The sequence below is a fragment of the Squalius cephalus genome, assembly GCF_949319135.1.
Source record: "Squalius cephalus genome assembly, chromosome: 21".
Taxonomy (NCBI): Eukaryota; Metazoa; Chordata; class Actinopteri; order Cypriniformes; family Leuciscidae; genus Squalius; species Squalius cephalus.
In genome coordinates this window covers 34,590,717-34,605,716 of record NC_137142.1, presented here as the reverse complement: position 1 = coordinate 34,605,716, position 15,000 = coordinate 34,590,717, and the positions used below count along the sequence as shown (strand labels likewise).

The following is a 15,000-nucleotide window of genomic DNA, read 5'->3' as shown; positions in this document are numbered from 1 at the left end:
TTTCAGTAATTATTATTTTTATAGTTTATTAATGTTGTGAATTAACTTTTGCATTTCTACACTCTCTTCAGTGTTGAGATCAGACGTTGAGTTTTTATCTTCAACATGAAGAACGAGTGAATACGAGTGTGTGTGTGTCTGCAGGTTTTATCTGATCAGTGGAGGAGTTCCCTTCATCATATGTGGGATCACAGCAGCGATCAGCATGGAGAACTACGGCAGTGGAGAGCAGACGCCGGTGTAAGTATAGAGGACTGAAGATATTTCACTGGAACTTACATCTTTATCGTGTTCAGTGTCAGTTGTATGTGTTAAAGTCCGCATGAAAGCGAAGTTGTGCTGGTCTTTTCTCCACTATTGTGTCGTATATCCCCAGTGAAACGCTTCTTTAACAAGAACAAATGTGGGCGGGGCTTGATTTTGTCCGTGGGGAATTGATTGGATGGTTGTGGTTTGCTATTGGCTGATCTCATGTGAGTGACAGGTTGCCCCGCCCACATCATCAGAGAAGAGAAGCTGCAAGAGGAACTTATTCTGATTCAAGATTATTAAAGCTGCAATATGTAAATTGTTTCGCCGCTAGGGGTCGCTAACCTCTTACAATAACAAAGGCGTAGGTTGATGACGCATAAGCGGAATTATGGAACTTGTCGTGATGCCGATGGATCTAATAATGTTTATGGATGAGTGAATACGTTGATGTTTTTAACATGACTGTGGTGTGAAGCAGAGCGCGAGTGCTAATGAGAGACAGATATCTCTTATTTCATTCTACCGAACTAACTTACCCGCAAGTGCTGAATAATACTCACACAGGGCAGTTTATTAGACGAATGAAACTTGTGAGGTAACGCAGCGCTGTTTCACTCGCTCTACACCAGAGCTATTCAATTGGCGGCCCGCCAATCATCTCCATGCGGCCCGACGGCACCAACCTCCCTCCTCTTCTTTTCCTGACGGTGCGGCTAATTCAGTTTGATACTCGCTCCGATTGACTTGAGAAACGTTTTACGTGCGAATATTTCAGCAGTTATTATATGTGTCCCGAATTTATGTCGACTGAACCAGCGATAGGCTACCAATCATTCGTGAATGAATCATTCTTTTGGTTCGATTCTAAACGCGCTTTCATAACGGTCTAAAACTATTCGGATTCATTCGGACCGCTCCGTCACTGAATCATCTGAAATCATCTGGTTTCTCGTTCAGGACAGTGTAACAACAAATAGCGATGTTTTCAGTTGTTTCACTCGTTGTTTCAATACGGCCCAGCATAGAGTTGCGTTTACTCCCGGTCCCGGACACTATTAAACAGCGTTGCGACAACCAGTGGGAAGCGTTTCAGTTCGACAGAAACCTTTCTGTTACAAACTACAAATCACTCGATGATTTAATTAGTATTAAATCGGATGAAACAGCCTCAACATTCCCAACAAGACTGGTGAGGAAAGCAGGAGAAACATTGTGGCATGAACGAAATTAGAAGACTTTGAATCCCCTAATCACCCTTACAAACATTTACCATGAATGTACTGTAGTAATTTACCATGGTTGGGCAGAAATGTGCAATATTTATATTGAATACTATGTAGTAATAAATAAATATATAGGCTACTATAATATTATATAGTATAATAGTAAATATAGTGATTTCTATTGCATTAGTTTTATTAGGTGGGTAGAGGAATATATAATTAATGCTTGTTATGAAATTATGTCAGTTTCTTTGTAAAGGTGCGTATAGTTTTTAACTTGTGTTTAGGCTTTTACAGTGGGAGCGAGTAGCCTGTGGTTAACAAGTCTCACTGTCAGAATATTTTCATTTAAGCATAACAATTATAAATAAAATAATTATTATTTCTCACCAACAGCTATAAGTTTGTATAAATAATTTATTTGTTCCAAGGAAAATAGTTGTACACAGCTGTAAATTATCAAGTTTTTTATTTATTATGGTTTTATATATTTGCATACTGTTGGGTACCACATTTCCAAGTAAATACCACACTTTTTTAGGGTTACTTTAACTTATTTATTGAAACTGTTATGTTTCAATAAATAAGCTAAACCCCTAAACCAGCCCACCTCAACTTTTCGATTTGATAATGCTTCCCTCGAATGAAACTAATTGAATAGCCCTGCTCTACACTATCACACTAAACTGCATTTATTGTTATTCTATGTGTTAGTTTGTCTGTATGAGACTAGCAGTGAGCTAGATCAACATTAGAATAACATACTGATCATATTATAACATTTCATCATGTTGAGCTATATAACATTAATTAGTTTTATGTACATTTGCTCACCTCTACATTTGCGCATCTCTGTCGAGTCGAGGTTAGCCGCGGACGCTAGCTCTCGGCATCTCGAAAACGCCACGCTGATATTGATCCTCGTTTTAGTTCTCCTTTTGTCCCAAAGTCTGCTTGCCATGGTCCATAATGTCTGAACGAAACAACAACAGTGTGCGCGCGCCGCTAGACGTAACGCAGTTGTCCACGTTGGTCGCCATGGTTACTACCAGTGATGCGCGGGTTGATCCGAAATGAGTGGGTGCCTGCGGTCACCCGCGGTTACGAGTCATCCAAAAATATTTTTAATTATATTCGGGTTGCGGTCGGTCGGGTCGTTTGAAATAAAGATGCCAATTAAACCTTTGTAATTTATATAGTACTAGAGAGCATATGAGCGGAGTGGAGCGGTGAGAATCTCTTCTGTTCACCCCTCCGCTCCCCCGCTCAAAGCTACATCAGGCCGCTCCGCTCATCATCGCTCAGCGCTCAACGCAGTTTGCTCCGCGCTCCACTCAAATCGACCCCCGCTCGCTCCAAAAAAGGAAAAAAAAATCTACATGTATATCACTTTTAGCTTAGACCACAGCCTTACCTCCTAAAGAACTAATGAGCAACAACAACATTTTTCAAATAGAAATGTTTTATTTCTAATTACAAATTAGGCCTATGTAAGAAGGAATAGCCTACAAAGTCCTGTAAAATTAAACGAATAAATGGGCCTAATAATATAAATAACAATTATATAAACAAAAATATAGCCTACATAAAAATTTGAAAAGTAAATTTACTATTAGGCCAGAATTTTGATAAGTGAACTTTTGCGCAACGCGCACGATTAAAATTTAAATGGGCTTATCCTATATCCATTGTAGGCCTACACACAAACTGCTGTAAAATAAAACGAATAAATGGGCCTAATAATATAAATAAAATTTATATAAACAAAAAATATATATAAAAAATATACGTAAACGTTTTAAAAGTAGACTAAATTAACTATTAGGCCAACATTCTTATAACTGAATTTTTGCGCAGCGCGCAGGATTACAATTTAAATGGGCTTGTATCAATTGTTTGAATATTACGCTATATTTAATTTACACTTTGTTAGGCCTACATGTTACCGTACTCAATTTGCTAACCTTTTGCTTTCTTCCCAGCGTGTTCACATAGCACACTGCATGTTTACGAGAGATGTGTCTTTTTAGATTCCAAAATGAATCTTTACTGACTGAAACGATTTCTCCACATTCATTTTCTTCTACCACATTATAGTTAGTTTTATATTATAGTACACCTGTATGACTTCTTATTTTCCTTTTTGAAGTAGGCTACTTTTTGAACTCCATTATTGAGCCGAGTTTTGACTGAAAATAGAATTCATCTTGCAGTCATCGACAGTAGACTGAGTCAGGTTGACTGAGCATGCTTCAGAATCGTGGTGTGCGCGGAGCGAAATTGGAGCGGGAAATAAGGCGACGCTCCGTCCTTTTAAAAATGCCGCTCTGCGCTCTGTCCAAGATCCGCCCGCTCGGGCTCCCCGCTCGCTCCCTCTCCACTCCGCTCACATGCTCCACAATTTTCTATGAAATACATAGGCCTACACTTTATTGGCTGCATAACTGGCGCGAAGATGACGCACGAGCTCAGTCTGCAGGTAGAGATGGAGGCGGCAAGAGAAAAGGTGAAGACTGGGGAGTGGAAGCTCCGCAAATACACACAAAGTGTGGGAGACATTTGCCGAAATAATGAAAGATGATGACCAAAGTGCTGGCTTTGTCATGTGTACTTCTTGCTATGCATTTACTACTTTTAAAAAATGCGGGTCAGGAAGCGGGTCGGGTACAATATTTTCTTCTTTTTTTTTTGCGGTCCGAGTTGCGGGCAGGTTAGTTGAAAACGTCGGTCGGGTGCGGGTTGTTTATACATTGACCCGCGCATCACTGGTTACTACGGCAGTACGAGCAGAAACCAGGGATAACGCGGATATTACGTCATTGACAGGCGACAGTGAACAGGGACGAGCCATTGTTTAAAATAGGACTTTCTCTGAAATTAAAAATCTTTGGGAACTTTTGGTATATTGTAAGGACACAACTGCAGGAAATCTATATCACACTGTGCAAATGATTTATGGATATTTTATTACCCAAATCGGTAACACTTTATAATAACTGCACGCTATTAATCATTAGTTAAGCAGTTAATTCATCATTTATAAAGCATTAATACACATTAATAAGCAGTTTATAAATACAGTTATAAACGCTGTATTCTTGATTTAAAAGCATATCTATAATGTGTTTAATAATTGTATTTTCATACCTTTATTAATGATCAATTTATCATTTTTAAATGAAGTATTGCATTATTTACAAACCAGTTGTTTAGGTGTTGTCATTGATTAATAAGATCACTTAGAAAGTGTAAGTAAATGTAGTAGATTCAGGAGTTATAAAGCATTTAGTAGTGGTCAGTTCACTATTTGTGTGAGCTCATCTAAAGTGAGGACTAGTTGTGCTTTGTAAAGCATTTATAAAGGAGATTTAAAGACTCAGTTTTCTTCTAAACAGAAAAAGGAAACAAACACACACAGTGATACAGAACATAGAAATATTAACAGCCTTTAAATCTCCTTTATAAACGCTTTACAAGGCATAACTTTGATGAGCTCACAAACATAGTTAACTGACCACTACTAAATGCTTTATAACTCCCTGAATTAACCCTGAATTACAATAGAAATACATGTTAATAAAGCATTTATTAACACACTAAGTAACTATTGTCTGAATAATATGTATGAATGTACATTTAAATAATTTATTAATCATTTACTTACACTTTCCAATTGATCTTATTAATCAATGACAACTCCTAAACAACTGTTTTGTAAATAATGCAATACTTCAAGTGTTCCCCAAAAATCTTACATATTGTAGCTTTAAAACAATAATGATGTGCACCGATAAATCATTTGTAGTAAACACTGCAATACTGCATAAAAAAATAAGCATTTTGATTTGTGTTTGCAGTTGTTGGATGGCGTGGGAACCCAGTCTCGGAGCGTTTTACGGTCCGGTGGCCTTCATCCTCCTGGTGACCTGCGTCTACTTCATCTTCACCTTCGTCCAGCTACGCAAACACCCGGAGAAGAAGTACGAGCTGAAGCCGGTGAGCGAAGAGCAACAGAGACTGGCCGACGTCCACCAGAACGAGCCGAGAGCCGAACCCGGTCAGTGTCACGGCGGATGCCCGGGTCTCATCAACCCCTCCACGCTAGCTAACGAACACTCGTTTAAAGCTCAGCTGAGGACGACGGCCTTCACGCTGTTTTTATTCCTCACCACGTGGACATTCGGTGCGCTCGCGGTCACACAGGGTCACTTTCTAGACATGATCTTCAGCTGCCTATACGGGGCGTTTTCCGTCACGCTCGGGTTATTCGTGCTAATTCACCATTGCGCGAAACGTGACGACGTGTGGCATTGCTGGTGCGCGTGTTGTCCGGGACGCCGCTTGAACGCTAACAACAAAGCGTGTCACGCGCACAAATCCAACGTGAACGGAGACATGCGACACTGCCATTCGGATTCAGTGTGTCCGGGGAAATCGATTCTGAGCCATTCGCATTGTGCGTGTCAGAATCACAATCACGTGACTTGCTTGACGCCGGTGTCGCCGTGTTGCGCCGCGCTTCAGCTTCTCGACGACGAAAACACGCCTCACGTGCTTCTCCACGCCGACCCCGAAGGATACCGACCCGCCGTGCATCTGCACCGCTGCGTGAAGCCCGTCAGGACTAAAGCGAGACGCACACGAGAACTAGCTTTTCGGATTCCCTCGGATGGCGCTAGTGCTAGCGCGCATAGCTCGCGCGCTAACTCCCCGCACGACCACATCTGCCACCTCGCTCACGACCCCTGCCATCATCATCATCATCATCACGTGTGCTGCGCTAAAGACGAGCTCCTGAACGAGACGTTTCTGTGCGGCTGCGGGAAGACGGCGGAGGACGATCTGCATCACGCACACATCGAGCTTCACGCTCGCACACACTCGCTGGCCAATCAGAACGGGCTCCTCAAGGGGAACGCGCTGTACCCCCCCGACGGCACGGGGAATATACGCACCGGACCCTGGAGGAACGAAACTACCGTGTAGTTCCAGGGATCGATCCCACTCTAGGATTTAAGAAAGGAACTTTTTTTTTTTAGTACCATCACGAGTTTTGTTCGCGGTTTTCCTGCGTTGTTCGTTGTACAGGATGTTAGCGTCGGCTCCGCGGAACAACGGAAAACAGGGGCCTCGTTTAAAGACGCGCAAAGAATGATCCTAAATGTGAACGTTTGCGGAAGTTATGACAGCTTACTAAGCTAAATGTTTTTGTTTATTTTTACATATGTAAATGTGTGTGTGTGTGTGTATATATATATATATATATATATATATATATATATATATATATATATATATATATATATATATATATATATATATTAGGGCTGTGAAAAAATTAATCGCGATTAATCGCATCCAAAATAAAAGTTTGTGTTTACATAATATATGTGTGTGTACTGTGTATAATTATTTTGTATATATCAATACACACACATGCTTGTATATATTTAAGAAAAATGTGTAATTTATATATAAAAAAATTATATTTATATATAATATAAATTATATATATAAATATATACAGTATATGTATGCAAATATTTCTTAAATATATACATGCATGTGTGTGTATTTATATATACAAAATAATTATACACAGTACACACACATATATTATGTAAACACAAACTTTTATTTTGGATGCGATTAATCGCGATTAATCTTTTGACAGCCCTAATATATATATATATATATATTTGAAATTATGAATAAGTACAATGATACTATATGAATTATGAATAAGTACAATGATACTAACTGTGATTATAGGACGGTTTATCAAATGTTCCTATAAACAATTTATAATGCACAAAAAAAAAAATCCTTAATTTTTTTAAATATATATTTTAGATTTTCACGTAAATGTATATGAAGATTCTTATAAAGATTCATGTTTTCAGGAAATAATTAATTCGCTATCACAAATCAGTTAAAAATGTTGCTCATTTGAGCATATATAATATAAATGCTTATTTATATTCCCTAATTTTTATTTATTTTTTTACATATTTTTTTAAATTTTCACATATATGTATATATATACATGTGTAAAAAAAAAAACTTAGAAATATTTTTATTTTTCAGGAAATAATCATTAATTAATTCATCACAAATCAGTTAAAAAATATTGCTCATTTGATCATATAATAATATAAATGCTTATTTATATTCCCTATTTTTTTACATACTTTTTAGATCTTCACATATGTATATATACATGTACATGTATGTGTAAAAAAAATCGTATAAATATAATTTTTTCAGGAAATAATTATTTCTTAATTCATTATTACAAATCAGTTACAATGTTGCTCATTTGAGCATATATTAATATAAATGCTTATCATGATTGCCTATTTATCTGTACATTTTCATATTGTATTGTTTTAATTACTGCTCAGTTTCTGCCTTCATAAATCCTGATTTGTTCCTCACTTTTGACATTTAAGCTCAACTCTGTGCGTTTGATAACGAGGCCCCTGGTTTGACTGCAGCATCAGAGTCGGTGCACATGTTCACACTGCAGTTTAATCCGGAGTCACTTCACTTATTGGAGTTTAATGTGGTTCTTACTTACAGAAGTGGCAAACAAATGTGTTTCTGTGCAGCCTGTACATGAACATTGTGTTCCCAGCTGGTGCATTTATCACTACAGGTAATGTGTGCGTGTGTGTGTGTGTGTGTGTGTGTGTGTGTGTGTGTGTGTGTGTGTGTGTGTGTGTGTGTGTGTGTGTGCAAACGCAACCAAGTTTATGTGATGAAAAGAAGCATTTCAAAGGATTTTGCCATATATTTATTTTCATAGATGTATTGAGAGTCCCTCGAATGTCTGAATCATTTCTGAGAAAAACATCCAAATACATGAAAATTCACCAGCAATTTTAAAGCACTCATAGTCCATCAGCTCAACATGTTTAATATATACTGTGAATATCAACTAGCGAAAACTTAGTAATACACAAACGAGTCCTGCTTCTGTCTGTCTTCTGTTCTGCCGGTGAAATCTGCGACGTAATCAGACGAAGAAGCTTCGCTCCAGATCCTAGTGAGCTGCCTATCTAGACAGCATTTTAAGGGAACCTAAACATACGGCAACATCGTATGTATACTGTACATCGTATAGAGTTCATTAAAAAATGCCTCCAAGATGACGAACGAAATGTAGATTCTAACTTTTTCTTTCAAGACTGAAAAGTATTGATGTAAAACACTATTTTCCCATTATTTGTGTGTTTTTATGATTATTACAGTACTGTGTCTGCTTAGAAACTTACTAATTCAGACTCTATTTTGTGAAAAATATTTAGGCTTAAATTTAAGATTTATCTATTTGAATTTGCATATCAAATTTCCATGCATTTGGATTTAACACAGTTTTAACATGAACTAATAAACTTGATGTGATGCATATTTGTCAGATTTCTGTAATAGCGCTAATAAACTGAATGTGTTTTAAATGCACAATAACCTGGTTTATATATTTATCATCAATAAATCCAAATTTGTTTCAATCTCATACATCGTAACTAACTGAAGATCGCTTGTTATTTTAACCATCTTTTTATCTGAAGAAATGTAATTGTTTTCACAACGAACAGATTTATTCTGATTCTAAGCCATTTAAATAAATGCATTTTGAAATATGATCATTTAATAATGCAGATATTTCATAATAAACTATTCCATGTTTTTTTTATTACAGAAATCTGACCTGTTTTATTAATGCATGACTGACAAATATGAATCACATTAAGTTTATTAGTTCCCTAAATCTGTGGGAAACACTTTACTTAAAGCTTTTATGTATAATGCATTATAAAGGTATTCATAATGTATGATATAATGCATCTAATTGTAACCAAAGTTAAAATGCATTATAATATTTGCTGATTCCTTGTCAAATATGAAATTGGTTTTAATGCATTATACTTTCTAAAGGCGTATTCAATTAATAGATAAGTATAACTGGTTACTGTTATTCATGAGATTATGCAATGCATTATAAGGTGCAATAAAAGGCATAATTAATGCATTAAAAAATGTTGATGATGCATGATATATAAAGGCTTTAATTAAAATGTGTATAATCCAAATTTCATATGCAATTCAAATACATAAATGTTGAATTTCTGAGTCCGATCCGTGACGTATTAAGTGGCTCACTGGGTTCTGGAGCGTCTCTAGTTGTTCTATACAGATCTGTGCTGATTCTTTACTGTTTCTATGGTGAATCACTGTTCCGTCGTCAAGGAGACGTTGTTTGTGCAAGAACATCATCATTGTGGTACTAGAAGGAGAAATGACAATAATCTGATGCTTGTGTTTGATTGGTGAACGGTCGTGTCTGCTGAACATCACAGACTGAGGAAGAGGAACTGCTGGATCATTCATTCACACGCTCTCCATCATCTGATGTCTGTCAAGAACATATCCTGGTCATGCGTGTTTCCGCTGATGAATCAATCATAAATAATAAAGATAATTGAGACTTTTTTTTTTTTCTTTTTTTTTCTCGGAATTGCTAGTTTCTCAACATTCGAATATTTTTCTAATGATTGCGAGTTTATATCTCAAAATCCTGACTTTTTTCCTCAATTCTGACTTTTTTTCTCACAATTCTGACTTTTTTCTAGTAATTGCGAGATTCTATCACAAAATTCGGTCATTTTTTCCCCACAATTCTAACTTTTTTTCACGCAATTCTGACTTTTGTCTCACAGTTCTGCCGTTTTATCTCACAATTCACAATTCTGACTTTTTTTTCTTGCAATTCTGATTTTATTTCTCATAATTGCGAGTTTCTCAAAATTCTAATATTTTTCTCATAATTGTGAGTTTATATCTCAAAATTCTGACTTTTTTCCTCAATTCAGACTTTTTTTCTAGGATTTGCGGGTTTTATCTCAAAATTCAGACTTTTTTTCTCACACTTCTGACTTTTCCCCCCACAATTTTCACTTTTTTTTATAGTGAAGTGAGTTTATATCAAAATTCTGAGGGAAAAAAAGTCAATTGTAGAATATAAACTCAGAATTGCACGAAAGTCAGAATTGTAAGATAAAAATTCACAATTCTGAGAATTACTTTAAAAATGATGAGATGGTCACAATTACCTTTTAAATTTTTTATTCCATGGCGGAAACAAGCTTCTATATATAATTTCCCCCCAAAATCAAAAGAAAAAAATCAATAAAGTTATTATATTACATTAAAAATATTTTTAAAAAATGATATTAGAAAATTATATTTTCATTAAATAAAATTAAGCCTATTTTAGGACTATTTTAAGATGTATTCCTTTTATTTATTATTATTTATTTTAATTTTTTTGCATTGTGATGGGAAATGTTTTTAACTGCCATGACATTACTTTTTCTTTTTTCTTTATGAATTTAAATGTGACCTGGACATGTTTTTTTTAGATTTTCCAATTTACTTTAAAATTTGATTTTCAGATGGAAAGGTTTCCTCTTGAGGAAGAGCAACAGGTTTGGCAGTATTTAATGCACCGCTTGACAGAAAAGCATAAAAGAGGGTTTAATTTCACGCGTTCCTGTTTCCATGCACCACAGATTGAGATAATAAATATTGAGAGATATTTAAATGAAGAGATGTGTGTGGATGTGGAAGGTTTTTCTGATGGTTTATTGCTCAGTATCTGAGTTCATGCGTTTGATTTGTACAGTGTGTTTGTTGTTTTAATGCATTTGTCCATCTTTGTTACTGCAGGATTGTGGATTTACACTGTGAGATTTGCTGGAGAGAGTTCAGAAGCTGCTGTAATGACAGACAAACTACAATTATAACTCAATCCTGTAGAACTGTATGTCTGCACTCCTTTTATTCTTAAAATGTTTGACTTTTAACAGCAGATTTTTACACTCAGTCTTGCCTCAAATATCAAATTATTCAATGCAAGAGGTTGCACTCTCTTGAAGTTAGAGTTTATGTCTATGCATTTCCAAAAAATGTCCAATATTTCATCAGCTGAACGTGATTTCTCTGTCCCGTAAGCTTCATTTTCATATCCTTCACATTAAACATGCCATCTGCTGAATAATGTCCATAATTAAGAGTTAAATTATGCTCTGTGATGTCTAACTTGTGGCCAGAATAGAGTTTGATTTTGCTCTGAAGCAAGAAAATCATCCATATCTATAATTAAGCAGCGTAACTGCATCATATTTTTGTGGAGACCGTGATACAAATCATTCAAAAGTTTGAGATTAATAAATAAACACATAAATAAGGAATGTGATAAATTGATCAGAAGTGACAGTAAAGATATTTGTTACATGTAAAACGAATATTTCACAATTTTTACTGTATTTTTTAATAAATAAATGCTTGTGTCTTGGTGAGCAGAAAATACTTCTTTCATAAAAAAAAATCATTAAATCAAACTTTTGACTTTTGTGTATTCACAAAAACATTAGAATTTCCGATTTTAAAGGGTTTTTCAGCCCAAAAGTGTATTTTAATCCGGTTTGTGGAGATGCAAATGAAAGATGTGTTGGAGGAGAAAGCAAATAACGACTTGCATTTCGTGTGAGTAAATGATGATGGACATGTATCAGCATAAATGTATTTTCCAGCATATAATGCAGGTATTCGGTTGTGTGTGTGTGTGTGTTTTCAGACTCGCTCCAGGAGATTGTGCTCACGTGTCGCTCTCTGATCGTCTCAAATCTCGCTCTGTTTGACAGGCGTGAAATCCCTGAATACAAAACCCCAGAATAGATCAATCTCCTGCCAAAAACAAACTTTTCCAGGCAGATATACAGGGTGTGTGTGTGTGTGTGTGTGTGGTGTCTCTCCGAGTCAGTGTTGTGTGTAATTAGCTCTTATTTAATTAAAAAGGTCTTGAAAGGTTGGGACTGTGAGGAAGAGTTTAGAGCCGCTGGTTCACATGATGAAGATCTCGAGTCCAGACCGTGTTCATCAGTGCGATATCAACCCGTACGTCTAAAGATTGATCAATCTTTAATGCAGAGCTTTATTATCATTTCATTCTCGGGTTTAGTTACAGGCACTTTCCACAAATAGGGTATAAATAGGTGTCCTTTTTATTTTATTTATTTAAATGTATTTATTTAATTCAATTTCATTATTTGTTTTAGTCCAATAGGCTATTCATTGCTGTCATTCTATTTTATTTTTTATTAATTTAATTCAATTTCATGATTGGTTTTAGTCCACAAATAGGATATCAATTAGTGTCATTTTATTTTATTTTTTATTAATTTAATTTAATTTCATGATTGTTTTTAGTCCACAAATAGGGTATAAATTAGTCTTTTTAATATTTATATATTTTATTTCATTTCATTATTTTAGTCCACAAATAGGGTAAACGTGAGTGTCATTTTATTTTTAACAGTTTTATTTTGTATTTATTTAATTCAACTTCATTCTCGGTTTTAGTTATGGGCGTTTTCCACAAATAGGGTATAAATGAATGCTTTATTTATTTGTTTGTTTGTTTGTTTGTTTATTGCTTTTTAGTTATTGGTAATCTCCACAAATAGGGTATAAATTTAATTAATTTGTTCGTGCATTCATTCATTCATTCATTCAAATCCCCTGTTCTGGAGAGAAAGTGATTTGATATATTAATTGAACTATTATCCCCCCCCCCAAAAAAAAAATAGCATGAAAACCCCTTAAAATGAAGATTTTTGCCTGTCCGACTCACTGGTCTCGTCTTTCTCGATTGAAATCATGCAACGGCAACAGTTTGACACTCTGAGTTGACCTCAAATGACTTAATTTTTGTAAAAATGTTTATTTAATAAATAAACCACATAAAGCAGGTACTGTAATAAGTACAATTTACTGTAAAATTTCAGTTTTACTATTTAAAAATGTAATCTTTAATTCAGTGTGTTGCCGTTTCTTTGTAATTATCTGTGAATTTGACTAGCAATTTTGGTGAATTATTGCTTCAAAGTAAATCCAGCATGTGAAGTTGAAGGCAATTTTAATATTTTGCATAAAAAAAAATTTTTTTTTAAAAAGATTCGACTGTCACAGTTGGGTTGAAAAAAGAGACAATTAAAGGATAATAAATGGAGCAGTTTCACGTTTATTTTACAAAAGAACTCAGGAAACAAGACCAGAACAACCGAACATACAGTATGTGAAGAGATCAGACACAGAACTGAACAAAACACAGTCCGAACTGAATAAATGAACAGCAGGTGTGCAGATGAATCAAACAATGAGTAACCAAGGAAACTAACGGGAAACTCTTCAGTCTTTTAATGAAGTGCTGTAAACGTGGATCTGTGATGGAGGAGGTCAAACGATGGCGTTATATTGGAGACGACTGCTGAGGACACATTCATAATCAAGAGTCTCCGTCCTTTATGTGACATTAGCTTATGAAACGATATTCCTGTGTGTGCATATCCATTATCTGTCTCGCATTCACACACCGTCTGTCCTGATAATGAACACGTAACGTACAGTAAACGTGATTAACATGCTAATTCTGCCCTTGACATGCGCTCTGTTCTCGGGAGAAAACGGATGGATTGAAGGTGACAGAAGAGCGATAGAGAGATAGTGACGCAGCAAAACACACACTGATCTGATTTAAAACACACTCGAGGGGTGAAAGACATCAGAGCATCTCACAGACGCTTCAGTCGCACGGAGAAACGTCAGCTTGTGTTCCAGCACAAATATAGAAACGCTCTTAAATCAAGAAGAACTTGTTTTCCCTCTGAATCATGGTGATTTCTCTGACCCCATTGGCAGATATTTGTTTTAAGCTTGAACACGCCATTTTGATGCATTTTTCAGAGAGCAAGACTTAATATCTTCAGGCATGTTGCTGCTTCTCCAGTAAATGTGTCTTGATTTATGAATGTTTAGATGTTTGTGCTGGAAAACAAGACAGAAACACTGAGCATTTTTGCAGTGTGTTGGACTTTCCTGTGAGCAACAGAATTCAAGCTCAAATTCAACTGATTCAGATTCGAGTTTAAATTAAACTGATTCAGATTTGAGTTCAAATTCAACTGATTCAGATTCGAGTTTAAATTAAACTGATTCAGATTTGAGTTCAAATTCAACTGATTCAGATTCGAGTTTAAATTAAACTGATTCAGATTCGAGTTTAAATTAAACTGATTCAGATGCAAGTTCAAATTAAACTGATTCAGATTCAAGCTCAAATTCAACTGATTCAGATTCGAGTTCAAATTCAACTGATTCAGATTCGAGTTCAAATTCAACTGATTCAGATTCGAGTTCAAATTCAACTGATTCAGATTCGAGTTTAAATTAAACTGATTCAGATGCAAGTTCAAATTAAACTGATTCAGATTCGAGTTCAAATTCAACTGACTCAGATTCAAGTTTAAATTCAACTGATTCAGATTCGAGTTCAAATTCAACTGACTCAGATTCGAGTTCAAATTCAACTGATTCAGATGCAAGTTCAAATTAAACTGATTCAGATTCAAGCTCAAATTCAACTGATTCAGATTCGAGTTCAAATTCAACTGACTCAGAT

The 15,000-nt window shown here is 35.6% G+C and overlaps 1 protein-coding gene across 1 annotated transcript in view; it reads left to right on the top strand.

Moving 5' to 3' along the window:
• adgra1b (adhesion G protein-coupled receptor A1b) overlaps window positions 1-6,723 on the top strand; it is a 158,647-nt gene extending 151,924 nt beyond the window's left edge. The window contains exons 18-19 of the mRNA XM_079855666.1: window positions 145-240; window positions 5,333-6,723. Of these exons, the coding sequence (XP_079711792.1) occupies window positions 145-240; window positions 5,333-6,461 (1,225 nt within the window). The 3' untranslated portion in view covers window positions 6,462-6,723. The remainder of the gene's footprint in view (window positions 1-144; window positions 241-5,332) is intronic.
• Window positions 6,724-15,000: the final 8,277 nt, after the last annotated feature.